At 41.8% G+C, this 27,475-nt stretch overlaps 1 protein-coding gene across 1 annotated transcript; it reads left to right on the top strand.

Moving 5' to 3' along the window:
• Positions 1-27,475, top strand: CDADC1 (cytidine and dCMP deaminase domain containing 1). Its single transcript, XM_026648501.2, has 9 exons — positions 1-88; positions 7,588-7,682; positions 11,842-12,019; positions 13,030-13,608; positions 17,767-17,816; positions 19,479-19,645; positions 20,179-20,368; positions 21,582-21,633; positions 23,487-27,475. The coding sequence occupies exons 1-9, from the start codon at positions 1-3 to the stop codon at positions 23,558-23,560; spliced, it is 1,473 nt and encodes a 490-aa protein (XP_026504286.1). The 3' UTR covers positions 23,561-27,475.

Raw genomic sequence — 27,475 nt, 5'->3', positions numbered from 1 at the left:
ATGCAAAGTGCGGAGGGTCCGGGCGATGGACAAGTGGCGACCGGGCGTAGAGTCAGCACCGCGGGCACCCAGACCGACAGCGTGTCAGGTGAGCGCCCCACCCCCAGACCGAGAGCGTGTCAGGTGAGCGCCCCTCCCCCACCCCCCAGACCGTGCCAGGGGAGCGCCCCACCCCCCAGACCGAGAGCGTGTCAGGTGAGCGCCCCTCCCCCACCCCCCAGACCGAGAACGTGCCAGGGGAGCGCCCCTCCCCCATCCTCGGCACCCAGACCGAGAGCGTGCCAGGTGAGCGCTCCTTAATGCCCTTTCTGCTGGGACCGCCCCACCCCTAGCCCCGGTCAGACAGCATGTCAGGTAAGAGCTTCTCTGTTCTGTATCCCCAGCAGACAGCCCTCCCCGATATCCAGGTTGACAGATAAGAGGGAGCCTGTCTCCCTCACAATGTGATCTTTCCATGCCTCCAGGACTGAGCCTGGCAGCATGTCAGGCAAGAGCCTCCTTCTATCCCACTTGCCTCCCCTCACCAAACTGGAACCTACTCCCCACCTCCTTGGTGTTCTCCATCACTAGAAGTTGATCAACTAGGGCTGTGTGTCTTTCTAACAGATGTGCTGTAGTCAGGGTGAAAGTAACGCGGTACGGTCTGGTATGGCGTACCAGTAAAACGTGGCTGCCGGTACCGGCCCCTGCCACCTTACTTTAACGTCGCTGCCACTTTTGTGCCCCCTGTCATTGGCCCTGCCAGAGCAGCGCTTTATCGTCCCTGCCCTTTTTGCCCCCCCCCCCCCCCGGCTGCCAATGCGGGGGGCAAAAGGAGCAGCTGCCTCAGAGCCGGCGATTTAAAAGGGCCCAGGGTTCCATCTGCTGCTGCAGTAGTGGCGAGCCCCAGGCCCTTTAAATCGTCCCTGGAGCCCTGGGCGGCGTGGGCCAGGCAGCCTGGAAGGGCTGGCTGTGGGATGCTGACCACCAGCCCTTCCAGGGGGGGTAGAGCCAGCCCCGCCCCTTCTGGGGCCCCCGTACCAGTACGTTTTCAGCTTTACTTTCACCCCTGGCTGTAGTTGAAACAGCAGTTATAGGCCTGATGGAGAAATCATTGGGTGAGGTTCTTGACTTGTGTTAAGCAGGTCAAGCTAGTGGTCCTTAAAATCTATGACTACAGTGGAGGAGGCTCCCCCACTGGGACATCGACAGCATGTTAACTGAGTCCCATTTTCAAAGAGCTTACCGTTCAATATGTAAGTACATAGAAGACGGAAGAATACTCTGGAAAACAAGATGTGTGGATGACTGTGTTCTTCTCTCTTTCCTTCCACTCCCTCATCTCTTCGCACATCTTTTCAAATTATAATCTCATCTAAGTTTACACTATGGTAAAATCTTTTCTAGGTAACTGGTCCTAATTTGCTATTGCAAGAGCTGTAAGTGTAGGAGTATATATTCTCACGTATGCTAGCGGCTCTTCCTTTGTAGTTCTTTGTTTACATGATACACACACTTTAAAATTATTTAATGATTAGAAATGTTGCTTAGCCATCTATTATCTTTTGAAACACTCATTAGGGAGTTTGTAAGTCTATTTCTGCCTGGTAACTGCTCCTCTGGCAGGACGGCTCAGAGATTTTCCCCATCATTCTTCTTGAAGTTTTCCGAGCATTACTAACAATGGGTGTTTCCCACTAAATTTTATTTATATGGTTTCCTGCTAAACCAGTACTACTTACTTGAGTTTTGGAATCTAGTTTTATTTTTTTCCTTGTATTGTATGTCTTAACTGGGTTTTATGGCCTGTGTACTTAATTATGAAGCATTCCTTTTCTTAAAAGTAACACTGTTGGAATTGACAGTCCTGTGGCACCTTATAGACTAACAGACGTATTGGCGCATAAGCTGTGTCTGACGAAGTGGGTATTCACCCACGAAAGCTTATGCTCCAATACGTCTGTTAGTGTATAAGGTGCCACAGGACTTTTTGTCGCTTTTTACAGATCCAGACTAACCCGGCTACCCCTCTGATACTGTTGGAATTATTATTATTAATACAGGATATTACCATGACACCAATTCAATCATAAATTCCTTTATTAAATCCAAAGACCAAATTATTCCTGAACAATTACTCTAGCCATGTCTAAAAATCTAAATATGCCTTCATATGCCTACAGGCATGATCCACCTATAGCAGGGCCCAAATAGAGGTTTTGCAAAATAATCTTGCAAGAGTGTTATGAAATTCTAACTGAAACTAATTTTGATTGGCTTCAGATTTTCCCTTACAGTGTTTGTGACCCAAATGTAGCAGGGGGAATAAGGTGTATGTGCAGACTGCCCATGAATACCACACTTATGGTGCCTGATCACCATGGGAAATAAAGATGGTGCTGCTAAAGCTCTGCTTAAGAAGAGAACCATTCTCCCTTCTGCTTGAATTCCTCTGAGAAACCCAGTCCTTATGGTGGGTACAGATGGGAAGAAAACCTTCTATCCAGCCTTGGTTTTCTTTCTGCCAGTGTAAACCCTCGAAATTGAATAACAAGCGTTTGTTTTCCCTGCTGTTGAGTGATACTGAAATGAAGGATAGTGTTACTTCCTGGATGACGTTTTATGTGACTCAAAGCTTGGCTCCTATTCATTCCCAAGACCAATACTCTAGCCAGGAATTGCCCTTTGACACTGCTTTTGCTGAGTCTTGTATTGGGGATGAGATCAGCATCCCCAGAATTATTTGGGAGGATGATGGTGCTTTGATACACCTGCAAAGTTCTCTTTCAATAACTATACATTGGCAGCAGTTTTAAAAAAAAAAAAGTGGCTTGATTTTTCAAAGGTTCTGAACTCTTGCAAAAAGGGAAGGAGGAGGATCTGGGGAACTACAGGCTAGTCAGCCTCACCTCAGTCCCTGGAAAAATCATGGAGCAGATCCTCAAGGAATCAATTTTGAAGCACTTCAAGGAGAGGAAAGTGATCAGGAACAGTCAGCATAGATTCACCCAGGGCAAGTCATGCCTGACTAACCTAATTGCCTTCTATGATGAGATAACTGGCTCTGTGGATGAGGGGAAAGCAGAGGACGTGTTATTCCTTGATTTTAGTAAAGCTTTTGATACCATCTCCCACAGTATTTTCGCCAGCAAGTTAAAGAAGTATGGGCTGGATGAATGGATTATAAGGTGGATAGAAAGCTGGCTAGATCATCGGGCTCAATGGGTAGTGATCAATGGCTCCATGTCTAGTTGGCAGCCAGTATCAAGCGGAGTGCCCCAAGGGTCGGTCCTGGGGCCAGTTTTGTTCAATATCTTCATTAATGATCTGGAGGATGGTGTGGACTGCGCCCTCAGCAAGTTTGCAGATGACACGAAACTGGGAGGAGTGGTAGATACGCTGGAGGGTAGAGATAGCATACAGAGGGACCTAGACAAATTAGAGGATTGGGCCAAAAGAAATCTGATGAGGTTCAACAAGGACAAGTGCAGAGTCCTGCAGTTAGGACAGAAGAATCCCATGTACTGCTACAGACTAGGGACCAAGTGGCTAGGCAGCAGTTCTGCAGAAAAGGACCTAGGGGTTACAATGGATGAGAAGCTGGATATGAGTCAAGAGTGTGCCCTTGTTGCCAAGAAGGCTAACGGCATTTTGGGCTGTATAAGTAGGGGCATTGCCAGCAGATCGAGGGACGTGATCATTCCCCTCTATTCGGCATTGGTGAGGCCTCATCTGGAGTACTGTGTCCAGTTTTGGGCCCCACACTACAAGAAGGATGTGGAAAAATTGGAAAGAGTCCAGCGGAAGGCAACAAAAATGATTAGGGGGCTGGAGCACATGACTTATGAGGAGAGGCTGCGGGAGCTGGGATTATTTAGTCTGCAGAAGAGAAGAATGAGGGGAGATTTGATAGCTGCTTTCAACTACTTGAAAGAGTTCCAAAGAGGATAGATCTAGACTGTTCTCAGTGGTACCAGATGACAGAACAAGGAGTAATGGTCTCAAGTTGCAGTAGGGGAGGTTTAGGTTGGATATTAGGAAAAACTTTTTCACTAGGAGGGCGGTGAAGCACTGGAATGGGTTACCTAGGTAGGTGATGGAATCTCCTTCCTTAAAGGTTTTAAGGTCAGGCTTGACAAAGCCCTGGCTGGGATGATTTAGTTGGGAATTGGTCCTGCTTTGAGCAGGGGGTTGGACTAGATGACCTCCTGAGGTCCCTTCCAACCCTGATATTCTATGATTCTAACTGACATTAACTTCAGTGGGTTGCAGGTGTTCAGCATCTCTGAAAATCAGGTCACAATATGTTTGTTTAAGGTCCACCTTAACAGATATTTGGAGTTGCCTTTCAAACATATAATACAAGCTATCCATTGTGCTACACACTTTTGTTGACCATCTATAAGGAATATATATGTTCTGGCTACAGAAGGGCTCTGAAATTCATAAATGCAAGAGAAATATAGATTAATGGGATAAACTCTACAAGCCAAAATTACATGAAGAGTAGACCTATTTTACTGTTTTGTTTTTCTTTAGAAAATGTGAGGACAGGAATTTCCTCACACTTGTTATATATTGCATAACAATTGGGGTCCCGCAGGATCAGTTCTGGGTCCAGTTCTGTTCAATATCTTCATTAATGATTTAGATAATGGTATAGAGAGTATGCTTATAATGTTTGCGTATGATACCAAGCTGGGAGGGGTTACAAGTACTTTGGAGGATAGGATTAAAATCCAAAATGATCTGGACAGACTGGAGAAATGGTAGTACTGAAGTAAATAGGATAAAATTCAATAAGGACAAATGCAAAATACTCCATTTAGGCAGGAACAATCAGTTGCACACATACAAAATGGGAAATGACTACCTAGGATGGAGTACTGCAGAAAGGGATCTGGGGGTCATAGGGACCACAGGCTAAATATGAGTCAACAATGTAACGCTGTTGCAAAAAAAGCGAACATCATTCTGGGATGTATTAGCAGGAGTGTTGTAAGCAAGACAGGAGAAGTAATTCTTCCACTCTACTCTGCGCTGATTAGGCCTCAACTGGAGTATTGTATCCAGTTTGGGCACCACATTTCAGGAAAGATGTGGACAAATTGGAGAGAGTCCAGAAAAGAGCAACAAAAATGACTAAAGGTGTAGAAAACATGACTTATGAGGGAAGATTGAAAAAATGGGGTTTGTTTAGTCTGTAAAAGAGAAGACTGAGAGGGAACATGATAACAGTTTTCAAGTACATAAAAGGTTATCACAAGGAGGAGGGAGAAAAATTGTTCTTTTGAACCTCTGAGGATAGGACAAGAAGCAATAGGCTTAAATTGCAGTATGGGCAGGTTAGGTTGGACATTAGGAGAAACTTCCTAACTGTCAGGGTGGTTAAGCACTGGAATAAATTGCCTAGGGAGGTTGTGGAATCTCCATCATTGGGGATTTTTAAGAGCAGGTTAGACAAACACCTGTCAGCAATGGTCTAGATAATACTTAGTCCTGCCATGAGTGCAGGGACTAGACTAGATGACCTCTCGAGGTCCCTTCCAGTCCTATGATTCTATGATTGTTGCTGTAATGTGCACATATTACTTATGTTTGCATTGATTCTAATTAGCTGTGATGCTATTTGTGATTCTTCTGTGGAGAGAACTCTAAAAATAAACTGTTGCTTTAAACAGTCAGTTACATTGGGTTGTATGCAAACACATTTTTTTACCTACTTGTCTCTCTACCTGGGTTCACATAACAGCACCTATCGCTACAGTATCCAAATGCCCATATCCTCTCTTCCTGCCCCCCCCCCTCAAAAAAAAGAGAGAGAGAACATCAAAATAGGCAACTGGTCTAATTGTTCTTCCTACTTTCCCTGAGACAGTTAGGACTGTTTTAAAAATAAATAAATACAAATACCCTCTTCTATCTCTTCTTGCTTTCACTTTTTTCACCTTCCTTCCTGTAGGTATTAAAAAGGATGGGAGAAAGGATTGAGCCTTGTGGGACTTAACAGGTGACTGCTCTGAAGTGTAGAGGAGCATTTACTCATCACAGCTCTCCAAGCATCCCTAAAGGAGGGAATGGAAGCATATCAGAGCTATTGTCTCTGAGGCAAAATAGTAGTATGCTGTGCCAACTGTGTAAATGCTACAGATAGTCCCAAGACATCCTCCTATCTATGTATGGGGGAGGTCATCCATCAGCACTACCAGAACTGTATGTTCCAAGACCAAACCTGGATATGGAATAGAAGGAGTCCCAGATATTGGTGGTGGATAGGTGTGTTTGGAGGTGACTCTTTCCTAATTTCATGGTTATCTTGATCAGAAATTGAATATTTCACACCAGGCTGTAGTTTGTAAGATCTGCTGGATCCAAAAATGGTTTCTTGAGAATTGACCAAACTGTGTGGTATATTTTACTAGTTTCATTGGTGGTGGTGATGGTAACAGTCTGTTACCCAAGAGCACCTAGCAACTTTGCTATTTTTCACCACTTGTTAAAGGCATGTGTCTGACTCACAGGAGGTGACTCAGATTTCTTTCAGCACATTTAATGTGCCTTTCTCCATGAATGTGCCAAATTCAGTGGGACTCAGTATATGGTTGCTGCTTTCCCCCCACAGTGGGATGACTTCTGTGAAAAGTATGTTACCAGTTCCTCACATTATACAGAGCTGGGTAGACAAAGCAATTTATGTTGCAGAAAAGTTCTATGTAGTGGGTTTTATCCACAGCAGTAGTAGAAGCAAAAGATCCACTAGGCTCTACCATGGCGGGTGTAGAATTTCTAGGAAATCTTTGTAGTTTATTTGCATCTAATCATATTTTCTGCCAAAATTTGTTTCATTTCCTTCTTGCTTCATTTGATCGAAATATCAGAAAAGCATGGTGATCTGTGGGGCTGGTGTTGGGGAGAGATGAATTTAGGCACTAGTATTACTAGTGCCCACTGAGGATTATAATGCCTCACTAGCTCTTCCATTGCTTGGTCTATAGGACTAGGGAAAGTTTTCATGGTAGATGCTTGGAGTAATATTTAGGTCATTAAAAGTGTGAAGGAATTCTTTATTTTAAAAACAAAAGTCACAATTTTTGCTTGTTTTTTGCTTTTCAGTTTTGGTAATAAAATTAGGTGAAATCGCTCACTTTGTTTTCACTTTCCAGATCATACTTTTGCAATGTTTGAATTTTAAATTCTGCATATTTATTTTACTGTTTTTACTTGTATATTAATTAATGGAACAATTTCTTTGTATTTATTACACTTTATATAAATACACACTTGTATTTGAATTACATGTGTGTACATTTAGAAAAATTATATATTGAGTACATGCCAGTGTAAAACCGCTTACTACATTTTCTATAGAGGAAACATCAATATTAGTCATTGGCTTTATAAATGCTTGTTTATACAAAATTTAATTTGGAGGCCAAATTTAAGTTGAAGATGGCACTTCAAGCTACACTACCGTCCAGTGTGTATTAAGCAAGGTATTCCATCTTTTTCTACCTACACTATAGAACACCAGTTATGAGTCTTAGTCATTAAAGCAATACAATATTTTTATCAGTTAATATTTATCTTTCATCTTTTTTCTGATGACAGGTCAAACACCAAGGCTTTCCAAAGTCAACCTTTTTACTTTGTTCAGTCTCTGGATGGAACTATTTCCCCCAGTTGAACAGCAAAAGAAATCGCAGGTAAAATATATTGCTTGCAGTTTAGTTGTCCTTCCTGAACAGATGCTAACATTTAGGCTGTGAATACACTTAACCAGACTGTTGTGTGTTATCATTTATACATATAATAAATACTTTCCAGGTACTTTTTTTAAAAGTACAAAAATTGTATTGATTGTATTTCTGACCATTTTTTCTTCTGTAGTAAATGGCAGGAGGAATAAAAGCAGAACCTGAGAGCAAAAATTTAAGAATGCTATCTATTCACCATCTAAACTTAAATGTAGTTACATACTTTTCTTTTGTTTATATCCAAACCTTGTTCAAACAATAGGATTATTGTAAATGCTCTTCTGTCTAAGGTACTATAGATGCTATAGCAGAAAAGAATTGAGATGTCATGTGTACTACAATAGATAAGGAATTCCAATCAGCAACATTAACTTTGGTCATATGATCTCAAAAGAGGCTTGGTATTTGCTGACAGATATTAAATTAGAAAGATAGGAATGGGGTTATAAATGTGGCAGAATGGTGGTCCAGATTTAAAAAATGGGGCTGAAATGCTAAAGAATCTCTTGAGACTGGTGGTCCCCTGTATTTTTCAGCACATGTTACGATGTGTTGCCATGTGATGATTTCTTGAATTGTCTATACCTTACTCAGATGGTAAGAGAGTGTACGCTGATGTAGTGTTATGGAAAACATTATGATGTTGTTTGGAGTCTACCTCCATGGATTTTCCTGTAGTCCACCAAGCTGGCCAATGGTTCACTCAACTGGGGCTTAAAAACATGGATCCCATCGACAGAGCAGACTCTCTTTAAAACACAAACCTTCTTGTATAGTTATAGGAAACTGTCATTTTAAAACCAAACTCTTGAGTGAATGGTAGGTGCATGGAGCCATTTGAAATGTCCATTGCACCTTTTTAAGGCTAGAATATCTGGGTGTTAGTGAAAAGGGTATTTATCTGTGTCAACTGGTCTCCTGGATAACTGAAAGACAGTGATGCTTCCAATTCGAGGTGTTTTTTTGTAAGCACCTTGTTACAAGGTTCTCTCTAAGCGATCCCTTTGGGATCAAGGATTTTGTTACTCTTCTTTAAAAATAATTAACTTTTTATACATTGCATACCTATATGCCACCTGATGGAGTCAAGATAAATCTTAATGTACTCCTCTAGTCTAGTGCCAATACTTTTACACAAGTGTAAATGTTATTTCTTCATTTAAACTGCTTGAAGGGGAAATGGCAATACAGCTCATGTATAAACTAGAACAGGAAAAGGAGAGTAAAATAAAAATTGGTAATAATTAGAAATCTGTCCCAAGCCTGAAAGTTAGGTTCCAAATTTAACTAACTTGCTGTTCTAGGGTATTCAAACCCACTCTTCTGATTCTGCCTATGATAGAGATATGGGCTCCTTATGAAGTTTGAACCCAAATTCAAACTTAGACAAAGTGACTAGGAGAGGGCAGGTAGTAGGCAGCTACATGGGGCTGTACAAAAATCCCAGATACATAACTATCACTAACAATGGAATTTCTTCATAAATCTTAAGCAACTGTAGTCTTTCAGTTCTCACTCTTAGTAGCTGTAACACCATGATGGCCATTATTAGAAAAATCTCATTGGGCTAGGCTGTCTCCTATTTTTCCACAAACACAGATGATCCAGATGTAGCAAATGTTGCCTGCAATGTACAAAGGGAGGATTTGTCTTCCTGATTCCCCAGGCAGCCTCTGCCGATGAGGAAAGGCGGAACTAGTGTTCAGGGCCGGCTCTAGGTTTTTTGCCGCCCCAAGCAAAAAAAATTTGGCTACCCCCCCCCCCCGCCCTGGGCTCTTTTTCCCCCCCCCCCCCCCCCGCCCCCCCCCACCCCCACCCCCTGCCGCCCCAGCCCTGGGCTCTCTCTGCCCCCCCCCACCCGCACCCCCTGCTGCCCCAGCCCTGAGCTCCCCCCAAACATGACCTCCTTGTTCACCACAGTAATCCCCATTTACACTTGCAGTGGGGATCAAACCGTTTCTCCTATTTTTATTTCACTTTAGTATAAATCTCGCCCCCATAACCCCATCTTTAGTGCTCCAAATGCACATGGAAGGCATAGGGACTAACCCTCAAACCTTGTATCCAGAAAGGGATGCGGAGCTAGTAAAGAGGGTTCAGGCAGAGGAGCGGGTGTGGGGGTGCTTGGGGGCTCTACACTGGCAGAGAGGTGGGGTGTGATATACTTGCGGAGGAGGAGAGGGGGTATCAGGAGGGTTGCAGGAGAAGAGGTGCAGGGGAGGAGGGAGGTGCGGGAGGAGAGGACTGGGGGAGGGTACAAGGGGAGAGGTGTGGGTGAAGGGAGAGTACAAGGGGAAGGGGTGCAGCGAAGGAGCAATGGGGGAGGCACAAGTGGAGGGGCTGTGAGCGGGATGAGGGGTACAAGGACTGAGAGGGGCAGGCGCTGACAGCTGCTTCCCCAGCCCTGTGCAGGCAGAGCCGAGAGGACAGACACTGACCCCCAGGTGCCTGAGCTGCGGGGGTCCCCCGGCAGGGCAGTATCCCCCGCTGCCCCGCTCGGAGCCGGGCTCTGCCTCTCCCCGCCCAGTGCAGGCAGCACGGGGCTGAGGCAGGGGAGGTGCGCGGCGGGCTGGGTCCGGGGGCAGGAGGGGGCGGCGGCAGCTCTCTGGCAGCTCGGGCTGCCCAGCCACTCGCACTATCAGCGCACGAGCCGGGATCTGCGCCCCCTGCCCAGCCCGGCGACCCCCTGCACAGCCCACTCAGGCGGGGAAACGCCATGCCGCCCTGGGGAGACTCAGAGCAACAGCGGCAGCAGGACCCCTCCTCCCTCCCTGCATCCCGGGCCCCACTTCCCTCCCTCCCCAGCTCCTCACACTCAGGCTGGACTGCAGTTCAGGCTGCCCGGCCGCTGGAGAGCCAGAGCATCATCCCCCGGAGCTGAGCCCCTCTCGCCGCCGCAGCCCGGGCTCAGCTCCAGGGGATGATGCTCCAGCTCTCCAGCGGCAGGGCAGCCTGAACTGCAGTCCAGCCTGTGCGACTCAGGCTGCCATGAGCGCCATCTAGTGACTGCAGCCAGAACTGCAGTGTCAGTTCCAACTCAGCCTGAAAGCCTCAGCTGACAGGGAACATCTTGGTTCAGGGCCGGCTCCCGGCTTTTTGTGCCGCAAGAAAAAAAAAGGGGGGGGGGGGGGGGCTGGAGTGCCGCCCCTTGGAAAGTGCTGCCCCAAGCACATGCTTGGAGCGCTGGTGCCTAGAGCCGGCCCTGCTAGTGTTGGAAGCTCAGATGTTCTCCAGCATAACTTCATCCTCAGTCCTGGAAGAATGAATAAGAGTGCTGAACTCATCAGCATTCTTACATGGAGGGTTCACTGTGCAACAGAGAGGATTCAAGAATGTAGGCAGTGACTAGGATTGGAGGCTGTACCCTGGCCTTTCCACACAGATCCCTTGAGCCATGGTTTTAGTTTCTGTGACTGGAAGGGAGGGAGACGAACCTCACTCAAATGGAATCATTCAAAAGATACTGACTGGAAATTTGTGGGATGTCCCATCCTCCATGTGGATTTTCAGGGAATAATCTGCCCCAGGAAAAAAAGACAGTAAGATTCAATGTGTTTTGACTGGAAATTTGATACAGGATCTGTTAGATGAGTAGAATGACTAAAAAAGATTAGCATGTACTTCCAAGATCTATAATGAACGGCGCTGCCTAAAGGAAATGTAACCAAGAGATGTATCTGCCTATTAATCTCTGAGAGACAAGGTGGGTGAGGTAATATCTTTTATTGGACCAACTTCTGTTGGTGAAAGAGACTAACTTTCAAGCTACACAGCGTCACAGCTAAATACAAAATGGAACAGATTGTTTAGCATAAGTAGTCCTCCTTGTATTTAGCTGTAACACTCTGCATACCTTTCCTAGACCTGAAGAAGAGCTCTGTGCAGCTCAAAAGCTTGTCTCTTTCACCAGTGGAATTTGGTCCGATAAATCCACCTACTCTCTCAAATATCCTGGGATCATGAAACATGTTTTGACCATCACTGCATTATCATATCCCGCAATGCTGCATGTAGATAAGTCCTTGCTTTGTGGAACACACTGAATGAGCCATGGCATCATTATGAACTTTTAATTTGTAACAAAAATTAATAATGTACTTTTTAATAGGTAAAGAAGACTGGCCTGGTCGTAGTGAAAAATATAAAAATGGTTGGTCTACATTGCTCCAGCGCAGACTTACATGCTGGTCAAATTGCTCTGATTAAACATGGATCAAGGCTTAAAAACTGTGATCTTTATTTTTCCAGAAAACCATGTTCAACTTGTTTAAAAATGATTGTAAATGGTAAGTTACAGACTGTAGTATGGAAAGGGTAAACGTGTTAATTTAGATGTTTTGCTAGTTATGACTGACTGACTATACAGAAAACTCATACTCCCTGGGGATTGCCCCAGTACTGTATGTAAATGTTTACCTCATTGGTTTGCATAGTAAGCCTTGATATTTTCATTAGGGGAAACCAGTATTAAATGTCTCTATTCTACAGTTGGTGATTCAGGAAGTGGAACTCTTTCCACTGAGCCAGTAGCCACTCAGTGTCTCAGGTATTGTTAGGTGGCACTATTGTGTTCATTACTTGGACATAAAACTTAGGCCTTTGACCACTGACATTCTCATGACACTTTGCAAGGGAGCCTGGGGGGTCCTGGTTAGTTTTATCCCAGGTAGTTGCATTCTGCTTGCCTACCTGTAATTTTACCAGAAGATCCAATTGCATGCTAAGTATTAACTGCAGCAAAGAGGAATGTGAGTTGGTGTGGAATTCAGATGCAGTTCTTTGAAATTCCTTTTCCATTTAAGATGAAGACCAAGTGCATTTCACAGATCACGTTCTTCGTCCTTGTGTGGTGTGGACTGACTGCACTGTTCTTCAGCAACCCTTGCTTTTCACCACCTAGAGCACCACTAACAGTAGCTGTTTTTTTGTTATGCACTGGCAATGTGGTCAGGTGGTACAAGACACAAAAGTAATGAGTCCCTGCCCTGAGGAGCTTACAATCTAGAAAACAATCAGCTTCAGTCTATTGGAGATGGTGCATCTTGGCCTTTTGGTTGCCAGAACTGTAAAAGCATAATAGAAGCAAAACTAGCTAATCTAAGACACAATAACCCCTTGATGCTGATATTTGCCAGCACATATGCTCAAATACAGTTTGAAGAATACCCACTCCTTGTTGTTAAAGGGGTCAAAATGCAGTATTCTATGGTAATGTTTTAAAGTTAAGGTTATGAAAAATGTTTTTAACACCAGTGTTTGCACACTTCCTGTTAACCACGTGTATCTTCTGTTTCAGCTGGAGTGAACAGAATTTCTTATTGGCCTGCAGATCCTGAAATAAGTTTGCAGAATGAAGCCTCCAACCCTACTAGTACTGAAGATGCAAAGCTAGATGCCAAAGCAGTAGAAAGATTGAAGTCAAATAGTCGAGCTCGTGTGTGTCTCTTGCTTCAGCCGTTAGTGTGTGATATGGTGCAGTTTGTAGAAGAAACCTCTTACAAGTGTGATTTCATTCAAAAAATTGCAAAAACTCTGTCTGGGAATAACACTGACTTTTATACTGAGTGTAGACAAGAAAGAATAAAGGAGTATGAACGTTTATTCCTAATTTCAAATGAAGAAATGCACAAGCAAATATTGATGACTATGGGTCTGGAGAACCTCTGTGAAAATCCGTATTTTAGCAATCTTAGGCAAAATATGAAAGATCTTATCCTGCTTTTGGCCACAGTAGCTGCCAGTGTCCCTACCTTTGGCCATTTTGGATTTTATTGTAATGGATCACAGCAGACAAATGACATGCACCATCAAAGCTTGCCCCAAGAAATTGCAAGGCACTGTATGATACAAGCCAGGTTACTGGCGTACCGAACTGGTGAGTTTCTATGTGAATGGGAGAAAAGCCAGTCTTGTGGTGATCATGGGACTAGAAGTCAGGAACCCTGGTTACATTCCTGGCAGTGCCAAACACTTCCCATCTGACCTTGGGCAAGGTACTTACCTGCTCTGTGCCTCAGTTCTTACATCTGTAAAGTGGGGGTACCACTTAGAGTACCTCACAAGGGGCCTTCATTAATGTTTGCAAGGGGCTTTGAGCTCTTCAGATGGAAGGAGCTCTCACCGTGCAATTATCCTACACTGGCAAAGCCTCAGCCAGCGTGTGCACCCCCTATCTCAAAGATTACAACGTTATTTAATTTATTGGAGCCCCTGCAAGATCTTTTATATACGAACACCTTTTTGTCAACAAGTGACACCTAGTGATCAGTTGGCATTGTGGTAAGCACTTAATATACTTAAATAGAAAATAACAGTAAACAGAAATAGAGATGCTGTTCCATATCTGTTCATTACCCACCAGCAGAATACTAGTTAGTTTTGTTTAACAGCATTTTCCTATTCCCATTGTTTAGTAGTGATAGTCATTACACACTTGACAACTGACCGTTTCCTGCTTGCAAAGATTCTGGAGTTTTGAAGAACAGAATACTTTTTTTTGTAGAGGACAGAGGCTATGAATTGACTTTGGCCTACTTTTGATACCAGTGATTTCTAATCCCCTTATTCTCTAGTTAATTAAATAATGGCAGACTTGTGCAAATTCCCCTATTAGAAACTAAAATTCTTTGCGCTATTATGCAGGACTCTGAGAAAAAATATATACTCTACATGATAACCTTTAGGAAACTTAAAATTGACAATACTTTCCTTACTCATTTTTTGCTTCCTCCATGTTGGTTAGTTACTATGTTTGCCAGTGTTGTTTTTTATTTTTCCATTAATAAATGAAGCATTTGTTTAAAAAATCCATCCAAAATTGGTTAGATTGATTTTTTTTTCAAATACTTTAAAATAGGTCAAATATAACACATTGCTTGTTCTATTGAAAAGGGATGTAAATACAGTATATCCCTTACATTAATATATCCTTTTCCTTGGCCTGCACATTTAAAGTTTGAAGTATTGTATGTGTCACATCCCCTAGGATGTACCTGGCAATAAGAAACTTTTACATCCTGTGTTTCGTGAAGAGGTCTCATCACATTTAGAATTCTTTCTCTTTCCCTTCTCTGACATCTATCACATCATTAATCCCAATGAGTCACTGATGTGATTAAGTTGCAAATCAGTTTGACTGTGAAGCTGAACTCAGACTGACTCAGATGTTTGGTTTTCTGGAGCAAAGTATGGTTTGTTTTTGTTTTTTCCTTCCAGCTTTTATTCTATAGGACAAGGGGAAAAAATAACAGATGGTAGTAGGGTAACCTATAGAGAGAGCCAAGTACCAAGAGATCTGCACACTTTAGGGTTATTTCATAGTGTGTATGCATTGGTACTAGATAGCCTAAGTGTCTCCTAGGACTTAGAGAATGTTTGTTGGACAAAGCGTGCAGGAAACCTTTCTTGTATTAAGTCATACCACCTTTAACCTGTAGATCTTTCATCCAGCCTCCTGTTCCTTGCCATTTCTAAGTTTCCTTAGTGTGAAAGAGACCTCAGCATAAGTCTTGGGTTTTTACATAAGATTGGCTTCAAGAAGCACAAGCTATTCATTCTTCGAGGCATCATACACCATAAGCCTCTAAACCCTCTACATCCTGCCACCTGCACAGTTGAGAGCCACAAAGCATCCAGTTTATGCATTAATGTATTTGTGAAAGTCCTGGAAATGGGGCAACCATCAGAGGTCTTGATAATGTGGTCATAATTAAAGTGTTATATTAAATAAATGACATGCAAACCACAGGCAGATCAGTGGAGGAGGACATAGATGCCCTGGCTGGCACTATATAATTTTTATAGGAAGGGTATTTCCCATACTTCCTTCTGCAGGTAAACCACTGCTCCCCAAAACAAAATGCAGCACTGACATAAGCTAGCATAACCTCCATCTAAGTTAATGGGCACTCCACCCATGTACAGCTGGGCAAAATTTGGTTCGTTATTCCAGCCTCTCTTCCAGGGAATCTGAGGCAGATTTCTGGTATTTGCATGTAATTGGGCCCAGGAAGGTTTAGAAAGTTTCTCTTTTGTCTAGTTCCTAATTATCCTCGAGGCTTTTGTGCCTCCAGAACAGCAAGAGGAATTCCTTCCAGAAATCTGTCTGTTCTTACAAGTGACTCTGGTGACACTTCTGCAAAAGCAAAGGAATTCCATTCAATTCAGATTTGTAAACAAAAATTGTCCGCTGGTGACCAACTCTTCCTATACTTCCAGCACCAATTTTTGAATTGATGAGTGATGTGCATATAGCGGTGTGGGCTTGGGATGCTGTTCAGGTCTGGCCATCTGTCTGCATGTTCCTCAATAACCATAAAATAGGGAAATCTCTGAGCATGATAGGTACTAGCTAACAGGAACTCTCCATCCCTATGCCCACAGCAAATGTGGCACCCATGCATCTTATATCCTTTCAATCTGCTCTGGAGCCATAATGAAGAATTTTCTTTAAATTACATATTTTTAAAACTCCCACTCTAGCTCTCTTGCCTCCCTCTGAAAAATTGTATTTATTTAAGGTTCCAATTCTGCCCTCAGTTACAGTTGAAACTTTAAGTCAAGAGAAGCTGCTGGGTGCTAAACACTTTGAAAACCAGACCATTTATTTAGATGCCTAAACATAGGTTTTGAAGCCTGGCTTTATGCTTTTTTGCAAATCGTGCCCTTTGAAAGAATGCTCATTTTGGAAAGTTAGGAGGCAGGGTTGGCACAGAATAGAGAGAGAAAAGGATCAAAGTAGGGAGCACATGCCAGGATAAGTTGAGGCAACTCCCTGTTAACCTGGTGATGACACAAGTCTGGGCTGCCTAACCCTTTGGACTCAGTTTTAGACCACAATATGATGACCATCTTTTAAACCAGAGAGCATTATCTAAACAAAGAGCACTGATTGGGTCAGGTAAGGGGGGGATAAAACTTGAGGAAGAAGGTTTACAGCCACAAATTGTTCTTCTGTTTTACCTTTATTAACTGAAAATATTTGGATAAGTGTTTATTATGTCCAACCCAGCTTGTCCTATTTAGGCTAGCAGTGACATCCTAATCCTATGTTAACTGATATTGAACTAGAGCTGTAGCATTAGTTATACCATGTGGTAAAGAAGGGATACAAGGAAGGAGAACAATTCATGCTGGCTAATATATAGGAATAACTAAGAAAAACATGTAAATAATTTGTAAGACCTGGTAAAAACATTTCCTTGCCAGGAAAGTCCCCCTGTAAGTGATTGCTGAATTCTACATGGCACTAAGAATGCTGGGAGATGGTTAATTGGAACAGCACTGGTTGAAGTGTTCTGTACCGAAAGCCATAATGTTCTTTACCACTGTAGCACACCCCATTTTTAACCAGTTAAAATGCCTCCCGTCAGAAATACCTTGGAAGACTTTCCAATAACTTAAATGAAAGTTTTGTTCAAACTCCTGCGTAGTGTGTAAGAGAGAGCCCACAAAACTCTACTGTACTAGAGCTTGATTCTGTATGTGGCTATTAAAAAGTTTGTCTTTAAATAAATTTTGATTAATTTATTCTTTCTTTTTTCTTTTTTAAGTTTCCAAGTGATCTTCTGCCATCCATTAAACTCCTTGGTGCTATGGGCTAGATTCCCAACACAAAGTCCTTTGCTTTGTGTAGGGTGGTCAAAGCCAATCACAAAGCACCTAGTGTTTCTAGGTAGCTATCTTCTTAGCACACATTGCGTTAGTAGTATCTAATAACTGTCAAAAGAGACCCAATGCTTATATCTCTCCGCACTGTAAAGTAATTAAATTATTTAGTCAGCTAAGATGTTGGGGAAAAGACACAGCCTGAGTCAGGAGGGCTTCGTTCTGTTCCTGTCTTTGTCATAGACTTGCAAACCTTTGGTAAGTTTCTTAATCTTTCTGTGCCTCATTTTCCCTATCAGCAAAGAGAAGCTAATACCTCTCAGATGTGCTATGAGGCATCATTCATTAATTGTTAGGTAGTGCTATCAGATTTCCAAATGGAAGTTTTCTACAAAAGTACTTATTACTTATACATTCTATATTTTAGAGGATCACAAAACGGGTGTTGGAGCTGTTATTTGGGCAGAAGGAAAATCTGTGAGTATGGAAAAATTGTCACTTTGTCTCACACTGGCAGTTTGTACTTTAATTTTGCTCAGCATTGACTATATAACTTTGTAGAAGAGGTGTTTATGCCTTATGTTATTAAAAATTGCATTTTTTTATTCTCTGGTAACCCTAAATTAACGTTTGGTTGATAATTAGGCTGTCAAGATGGATTAGTATGATTGAGTTGGTAAATGCCACAATGTTTGTGCCTAGTTTCTCATCTGTTAGACTCCATAGTAACAGAATTACGGTCATTCCAGGTGTCCTAGCTACAAAGCTTTGCCAGTACTACTAATCCAGCAACATGTGCTGTTCAACAGTGTCACTATTCAGTTCTTCTCCCCTAGAGAAGTCAAAGGGCAACAGTTTACCTGACAAATCCTTGTTTGATGCAACTGTAGTGTTACACCACGTTGAACTTTTTTTTGCAGCAAATGTCTGGTGAACATGCCTTCTTTGGCTCAGAGTAGGGTTTGAGGGAATGGAAAAATGCCAAAACAAGGCATATACTAATGTGCAGCATTGACTCATAAATGGTAAACCTAGACAAAATGCATTCATGTACTGAACTATACTGTTGTGATGCAACAACAAATAACTATAGCAGTGCTGGATGTATCAGAATGACAGGTTATTTTACTTCTGTGGAAAAGTATCTTAACTAATCGTAGATATGTGTCTCTGCTATTTCTCCTGCTTCAACTTGCTTTCTTGGTTCTAGCTACTCTTCACTGGAGCAGTACTTTTTGAGAACCACGTCTATTCAGTGACTAATTAATCTGCATAGCAAAATAAGAACTGGAACCTGAATTTAAGTCACAGAACTTTAGTCTCCGATTTTATGCCTTGGTTCCTCACATGGCACTAGAAAGATAAATGTAAAGTGTTATTACTCTCCTTTTCTTTTCATGCCCAGGCATAAACTTCTTTATGCTAGAGCTCATTTCATAGGTCTTTTCCATCTTTGATTATTCTTACTGTATTAAGAGAGGTAGTGAGTCCTCCTGCAAGTGCAAGATTATTCCATGATGTATTTTCTAGCACTCGGTTTGGATTATTTCATTCTAGTCATCAGATACTTACAGTTGTACCACAAACTATTCTAACTTCAGCCACTAACTTCTTTGCTATATCAACACGTCTGCTATCTGATAGATCTCCTTGCAATGGCCAAATACAGGCTTTTGCATCTCGAGCTCACCCTGTAGCTGCTCTTTCCTGCTCTCACATATTGCAATGTGGCTTAATGACTTAGTCATTCATACTTTTTATTGCCTCTATCAGTGCTGCTTACAAGGAGAAGTAGCCAATGAGGATGACTTGCATTATTTATTTTGTTTGTGTTATAATGTGACCATCCAGTGCCATGGATGGAGATGGATAGATATAGATATATAGATATATATATATGGCACTGGATGGTCACATTATAACACGAACAATATATATATATATATATATATATATATATATATAGAACCCCCACCACTACATACACACAATATACTGCTAGTGAAAGCCCAGCTTTAACTCATAGTTTCTACAACTTAGAATTTGAACACTGAATTAAATATAGGTATATTGGGCAGCACCCTGCAGATGTTCAAATAGACTGAATATTAAATCAATCTTGATGGTTCACTTTTGCAGAGCTGTGATGGAACAGGAGCCATGTATTTTGTAGGCTGTGGTTATAATGCCTTTCCTGTTGGATCTGAATATGCTGATTTTCCACACATGGATGATAAACAAAAAGACAGAGAAATCAGAAAGTTCAGATACATCATACATGCTGAACAGAACGCCTTGACATTCAGGTATATGAATCTATTATTTTAATATCAGAAAAGAAAAAGGCAGTTCAGAAATGAACAACTGGTAGATGCAGAGCATGATGTGATGATGAAAGGTGCTATGTACAATCAAACTACACATTTAAACGTGATGTAAAATTTGAACATTCACAGGTAAAATAGGTTCTGTGAATTCTTCAAAACTGTGAAGGACTTGACTTAAATTGTTTATTCTTGTGTGTGTGATGGGTACCATTAAAACTCAACAGTCACCATCTCTGGTACCTGTCATAACCACATTATTGTCCTGAAATGAAATGCTACAGAATGGTAAATGCTGAGTCTTTAACAGTGCTGTGTTTGTCATTCAGATAGCAAATCCTAACCAAATGTGTCCTCTTGTTCCCATGTGCTTTGGTAGGAATAACAAACCTGCTCCGAAGAGCAGAATATAATATGATTAAGAGAATTTCTTTGCTCACCCACTTGAGCCTAAATCACCACCATTCAGAATTGTCGAGTTTTTAATTTCAGAATCTTTTTCTGACTACTTGTAGGTGTCAAGAAATAAAACCAGAAGAGAGAAGCATGATTTTTGTGACAAAATGTCCTTGTGATGAATGTGTGCCTTTAATCAAAGGTGCTGGCATCAAGCAAATCTATGTAGGAGATGTAGATGTTGGAAAGAAGAAAGCAGACATATCATACATGAAGTTTCGTGAACTTGAAGGCGTTAGCAAATTTACGGTAAATGGTAGAACCTAGCGAATTTTTTTTTTTAAAATCTTTAAGTGTACAAGAATGTTAGGAGAGCTGTGGAGACGGGGCGTAGAAGTTCTACCATCATGTCACCTAATCCTGCTTGGAGCAGGGTTCAAAGAGATGGTAGTAAAAATGCCTACACTCTGTCTACACTGGTGTTTGCACCATTGCTGTGCTAGGACCCGTGATGGGAAAAGTGCTAGTGTAGACAAGGCTTCCGATACAGTTTTTTCAATAGGAGCATTTTGCAGTTAATAGCCCATTTTTAAAAACCCTCCTGCAGCTTGACCAGATTCAACAAGCTCAGACATAATCCTCTCATACCTTCGGTAGCTTGGAAGATCGGTTTCCAATGTAAATGCTTCCAGATGCATCTGAGAGATTAAAATGGGACCTTCCTAACTACATAAGGTCCCTTCTTCAACCCTCCCCACAAAATCTGGGTTTTCAGTAACAGGCTGGGAGCTGAGGAAAATATCATATATGACACACTCTGCTCAAGATTCTAATCTTCAGTATTTTGTTATGAGTGCAATTGTCCCCTCTGCTACCATATGGGGAGGCCAGTGTATGTGCACACGGAGTAGATGTACAGAAGAAAGAGAAGGGCTCTGTGGCATGCTCTCCTGATCCTTTGGAAGCCCGTCTAAAGGGACAGTATATGGTGCATACTCTGCAAAGTGAAAAGGGGCAGGCCAAAGGCAGAGCTGGGAGTATCTCCCTACAAAGTTTTCCCTTAAATAAGATTTGCTAACTCAGTTGGTACTTTTGTATGAAGTGACCTCCTCCAAACCCTCCCCTTCATACACTGGGGTGGGGTTGGAGGTATCCACTGGAAGGGCCCATTCAAGAACATAGCTCTTGGAGGAGTCACAGTGCATAGGGTGGAAGGTGGATCTAGGCACCTGTTCTGAGGCACTGGGCCTTGTAGGTGTTCAAGATCATGGATGTTGGTGCAACTCTCCCATTCCAGCAGGCAATTCCACCTCACAAGTGGAAGTTGTGGCCACACAGTTTTAACAGAGCAATGGTTTTTTCCTTCAAAAGGTGAGGTGTGAAAAGAAAGCAAACCTTGTTTGTAGTTTTATAGTGTCAGAGGAGCTCACAACCTTAAAATGAAGTGATGTCCCAAATGTCCTCTTCCTCCCATTGTTTGTTTTTGTCCTCTAGAAAAAATGAAACTTTTTCTTTTTCACAGTGGCAACTAAGCCCATCCCACACTGGTGTTCATGAGCCCACAGCCAGAGAAAGTAAGTATTTGTAGTAACAGGTTGTAAGTAATTACATGCAATAAATACAACAGATTTTGAAAACAAACCCTGAATACTTGCAAGGTCATAGCTCACTTTTCAAATTCTGACAGATACAACATGCCTATTTAAACTTTCAACTAGATACTAGTGGTGAGTATAAAACTTCTGTATTCATTTAAAAAAAAAACCAAACCTGGCACCCCCCCCCCCACAACATAAATATCCAGTAGTGCTTTATCCAGGTATGTAAGTTATCCGTAGTATCCTAGTTTTTTGCACTGATGAATCCATCCTATTGGGAGGGTTTTTGAAAAGCCTTCAAGTGACTTGGAGCACAAGTACCAGTGACTTTCAATGAGATGTGGGCTCTGAAGTCACTTAATGCTTTCAAAAATTCAAACCACTGTCCACGTTTTATAAATAAAAAAATGTACCAATACTTTTAATCACTTTTTCTCAAGCAACTCTCATTTCCATTGCATTTAATGGCAGTTGGTTCCCAGATCACTGAATATGAGCTGTTTCCCACTCCTTCAACCCCAAGCAAGTGTATGTGCCAAGCGAGCTGTCATTTTCCAAAGACAGGAATTAAGTCACAGTGTCATGCTAAGGCCCTTTCTACGCTAGGGGAAATGATCCACTGCAACAAACTAGCATCAGCTGTTAGCCTCTGAATCAGGTTTGGAAATGATGTAAACAGAGCCAAAATATTTGTAACACCCAATGCAGAAGGCATGCTAGATATCTTGTTCCGGGGGTAACTGGGAATACCTTGACTGGAAGTACTGAGTCTGCATACTGTATACACAGCTAGGAGTTTCACTGATTGTTTCTGGTCTGTGAGAGGCCACAGAGCACTGACTAAACTCCAGCATGCAGTGAGGTCCATGTGAAATTTGAGATCAATTCTCAGGGGCACTCTCTTCTTTGGTTGTTTGGTCAGGAATTCATCAGATATTACATTGGTGTTCACTAACCACTGCAGAATACCAATAACTAAACTATTTTCAACCCTAGCTGAGGAGAGGTGCATAAGGTCCCAGTGCTTGACCGCTGTTGTCAACAGGCTCATTTTCCAAATGTTTATTCCTTTAATGTGGTGCCCTTGAGTTTTAAAACCATCTCCATTCTGGGCCACTCAGTATACTTACCTCACAATGGCTGTGCTTAAGTGGAGTAAGCTCCTCCATCTCGGGAAAGGTGCTCCCTTATCCTTGCTGAAACTAAATATGCTACCTCTGTTTTCAGCCCAAGGTATGAGAATCCTGAAGTGCTGTGTGCACACACAATACTGTGCTTGCATAGAGTGTCTGTCTGTCCTAAAGTAGATTAAATATTTTAATTAACTGATTGCAGTTTTAAACCCACTAATGACAAGTATTCATAGTTGGGAATGTGGCAAGGGCATTGACCTGTGCCTTCCCTGGGAACTTGGAGTACATATGAAAGAGGAAGACCTGTGTAGTCCCTGGATCCAGACTCAGACCCATGTGTTATAGCAAATAAAAAGGGATAGACATTTTTATCTAGAGCTCTCGACCCCCATTGCTGTGTGCTAATGACTGTACGAACAGCGTGTGCTGGCATGTCACCAGCATTCTTTCAGTGGAGTAATAGCTGAGTAATTCTCAGTTGCCTGATACTTTATATAGGTATCTCTTAGGGGTTGAGTCTGCTTAACTATCCCCACAGTCAAGGGGGTGAACTAATATCTGTTATTGGACCCACTTCACCATCTTTTCTCTCTAATATACTGAGAACATCATGGCTATAACAGCAGTGATATGGTCACGATACATTTGAGTGTTTAATGTATATTTAATATTCTCTTAAAACATCTTGTGTTTTAGATGGCGTACAGAAAACAAAATCACTAGATGAACAGCAGCACCAGAGCAAGAAGCTCTGCCTTGGAAACCATTGAGCAACTAAGCACGAAACAAGCAAGGTCTCTGCAGATTCTCCATAGCACTTTTATAATCCAGCCTGTTTGTGCTAGCAAATAAGGATGGGTTTTATTTATTAATTACTTGAAAAGAGATTTTTTCAGAATAAGTTTATTTATGATGTCTTAAATGTTTTATAGCATTTTTAATTTAGATGTTTATGAAAAGAATTTCTGGAAAAATGCTGCTTATATCATATACAACATGAATTTGTTGGCCACCACTAAGATTGCTTTGCTGGCTGGTCATTGTTAATAAAAATTCAGATCAGAGGACTGGAAACTAGCTCATTGCTCATAGGACAGAAGAATTTTGGGGAAAAATAGCGAAATGGCATCCGCTTGGCTTGCAGGAATGGATTGCCATGCTTCAGGCAATCAGAACACAGCTTTGCAGAAATGATAAAGCCTGATTGTTCACATGTTCTGCTTGTGGAAATACCACAGCATACAGGGTTTGTAGACAGTAACTGTAATTCTGTTGCACTAAAGTAGGTTTCATTTTGATTTTCAATCCTCTGGTATAAGGGCTATAAAGTCATTGAATGTCCTCACTAGATAAATGACTCCCAGATAAACCTTAAAGTGTTTTTGATAAACTTCTCTCTACAATAGCAGCAGGAGTTGCTATTCTGTGACAGCGTTCTCTTGCATTGACTTTATTTGTTATGGATGCTTTTAAAAATGGACTTCAGTTGAATTCTCCTGTACGGAGATCAGTTTGTCACTGTTTAAAAACTGGAGCCAGCTGACTTCATATGTGACACACTCTGTACCTTGTGTACAACACACAGGGATGCTTGGCTCTTAGGTCACATAGGAAGAATTTTTTAAGATGTTATTAACAATATCTTAGAGCAGTCATTGTCCTATAGGAAACTCACTGGCTACATTACCAGATTTCCTTATGTCCCTTGTCAGACAGGAAGATGTGAACCAGTGAGACAGAATGGTTTCTCATAGAGACCAATACTATATTGATAATTAAAACTGGAGAATGAAAAGTGTATTAGAAACCAGACTGAACTTACAAACTCATCTCATTAATGGCTCTGAGGTGGCACTGTGTACAGTTACCAAGTGACAGGTGTTTGCACTCGGTCAAAATACAAGGGCATCCTCAATTTTTTTGGTCAGAGGTTAACCCCACCCCCCATCCAACCTACATTTGCTGGTTTTGAACATGACTTGACTGACAGCTGGTCCATAAATCCCAGGAATCCCTCTCCCTTCACTCCCCCCTGCCAAGCACCCAAGTGTAAACTCCTAAAACCTCTCCCTCCTCTATTGCTAGCAGGGTATAAAAGTGGCTTCCACCAAAATGTAACAGCAATTCACTAACTAGTGGCTCCTCTTCCTCCTCGTTCTCTTGCAAACCCAGCAGGAGGGCAGGTTCCCAGGCTGGGATATAAACTCGAGTCTCTCTCCCCCATGATTAGACCCTGGGGGCAGCCAAGGCTTTTAGAAAAAATGTAATACTGGAAACATATGCGCTTGTTAAGAGAGAATTTTCTCGCCCAGCAGTAGCACTACAATCTCCACTATAACTACACACGTTATGCCTGATAAAAACCATGGTATGTTTTAAATAGCAGTGAAACTGCAAAGCAAATCAAGGCATGCCAGTGATTTCAATACTGTCTATATCTGCTCTTTTCTGTTACTGGTTTCCAGCTGCCCTGGTGAACTGTAGAATATACAGGACCTTCCGCTTTCATTTTGCCTACTGTGGAAGCCATATATAGAGTCTCATAAATTCTTGGTCTTTCTAAAAAGTTAGCATACTGGTAGACAGGGCTGACCAGACAGTAGGTTGTTTAGCAGACGTCTGCCATGTAATATATCTTTTACTGAGAGGCTTTTGTGTCATTGTTACCCGGTTTGGCAGAGGGTCCCAAGTCTTAATCTTCATGGTCTGTGGTTAAAGTCTCTAGGTTCTGGTTCTAGATGCTCAGAGTTGCTGCCTGTGACTCCCAGGGTGCAACATGTTGCTGTGATTCCTTATGGGCTTGCAGTGCCTGCTTACTCCGAAATGCCCAGGACCTATGGTCTGGGTAGCCGGTGCAGAGCCTTTACGGGAGCTTTTATTCCCTTACATGGATATGTAGTTTGAGTCACAATGTAGCCCTCAGTGGAATAGCAGGAGCTGCTGTTTCCCTTCAGCCTGTTTAAATTTCTTTTAAAAAAAATATTCTGGAAACTGTCTGATGCCAGATGATGTAAGTGTGTTTTGGGTGGAGAACATTCTGCCACTAACATCTGTGTGTTGAGTAATGTCCGTGTGCTGCTGCAAGTGTTGGTGCATTTCAGGATTAAGATGTTTACAGCTTCATTTCATCGGGCCAGATTCTTGGCGAGTGATCCCATTGAAGCCAACTTCATTGTAAATAATGGTGGCAGAATCTAGGGCTTAATGAGAACTTTGAAACCATGCTAAAGAGCTAGTACAACAGTGACGCAGAAGGAAGTCCATGACCTGAAATAACTTGCCTGTCATTGTGCCACTAACTATGTGCACTTTCATGCACTAGGATAAAACAGGGGCCTTGCTGTTGTACCTGGATCTGCAGATGGATCTCTGTGCCTACTTCTAGCCTCTTTGGCTTCAGGGGGCCTGCACAGATCCAGTTGCAACATTCAAGCTAAATTAGGACAGCAAAATTTGACCCAAACTGTTAACCCATCTTTAAAGCATACAATGCTGTACCAAAATATTCTGAGAGCAGTAGCAGGTCAGTATTCCAGTGAAAACAGATTCTCTTTTAAACCATGGGTAGTCAATTTTAAATTAGTCTTGGGACATTCTTTCCCCTTCTGACATTATTAAATTAATCTTAAGTAGCCCTGTGTATTAAAGGGACACTGTCAAGGTTAGTACAGTAAACAAAGAAATTTGAACTACCCTTTTCCCTAATCTATTTGCAAACTTCATGTAATTCTTTACATGCATTTTTTTTCTGTAGCTAACGGTCTGATGTTCCTTCAGGTTTTATACAGACTTCAAAGTAGCTGAGGATGTATTAGTAACCCTACAATAATAAACTAGTATGTTCATCGGATGACTTATAAATTTTTGTAAGTAAACAGATTTTGTGTCTACCATTGAAGTGGCTGTTATAAACTGCAAGGAACGAGGGTCTGATAGTTATCACAATAGAGGCAAAGAGAAAATCCATCAAAAGATACATTCTTTGACAGTTCTTTTAAAATAAAACTTCAAATGAAGACTTGTCTGAATCATGGTGGAGGTTTGTACTTCATCAGTTCTTTTAAATTTTAAACCTTTATTTTTGTAAAAATTGCTTTTAAAAAGGGGAATTATTCTGGATTATTTGTAGACATTTTGTTGTGAAGAGGTTGTTGGTGACGTTTTATAATTGCTTTTAACACAGTGTGTGGGGCCTGCATTTCTACAATGTTCTATCATATTATTGCTACAGCTCAGACTCACCTTCTGAAGCTCTCAAAGTTTTGAAGAGTCTGGTCTTGCACATGTAACTCCATTAAAGTTCTGCACATAGGACTGGACCCTTACCTTGGCTTGTGGCTACAGTGTGTCCCCAGCTCACTTTGCCTCTCAAATCATGGCCCGTTTAGATGCTGCTGTGTACTTTATCTATTGAAGGATGCAAGGAACACTTTGATGTTTTCTACAGCATTTACTTGAGCATGTATGCGAAGAATTTTCTCTGTCATCCTATGTAAAGATGTAACTTTAGCACACCCGCTCTTTAAATTAAAAAATGTTATTTTACATTTTATATTAAAGTGTGAAATTTCTACATATGGAGGTTTTGTTTGGTCCTTTCAGCTCATGTGAGAACAAGTATATTGGAAATGTTAAATATCAGTAACTTGTCTCTATGATGTGATGAGAATTACAGAAATGATCAT

The sequence above is a fragment of the Terrapene carolina genome, unplaced genomic scaffold (assembly GCF_002925995.2).
Source record: "Terrapene carolina triunguis isolate 2854851 unplaced genomic scaffold, T_m_triunguis-2.0 Scaffold16, whole genome shotgun sequence".
Lineage (NCBI taxonomy): Eukaryota > Metazoa > Chordata > Testudines > Emydidae > Terrapene > Terrapene triunguis.
This window is presented reverse-complemented; position numbering and strand designations above follow the sequence as displayed.

Coding starts and splice junctions, on each gene's coding strand:
- CDADC1 (XM_026648501.2), top strand. CDS start 1: ATGCAAAGTGCGGAGGGTCCGGGCGATGGACAAGTGGCGACCGGGCGT. Junction 7,683..11,841: donor AACAGCAAAAGAAATCGCAG/GTAAAATATATT, acceptor ACTTTTTAATAG/GTAAAGAAGACTGGCCTGGT. Junction 12,020..13,029: donor TTTAAAAATGATTGTAAATG/GTAAGTTACAGA, acceptor CTTCTGTTTCAG/CTGGAGTGAACAGAATTTCT.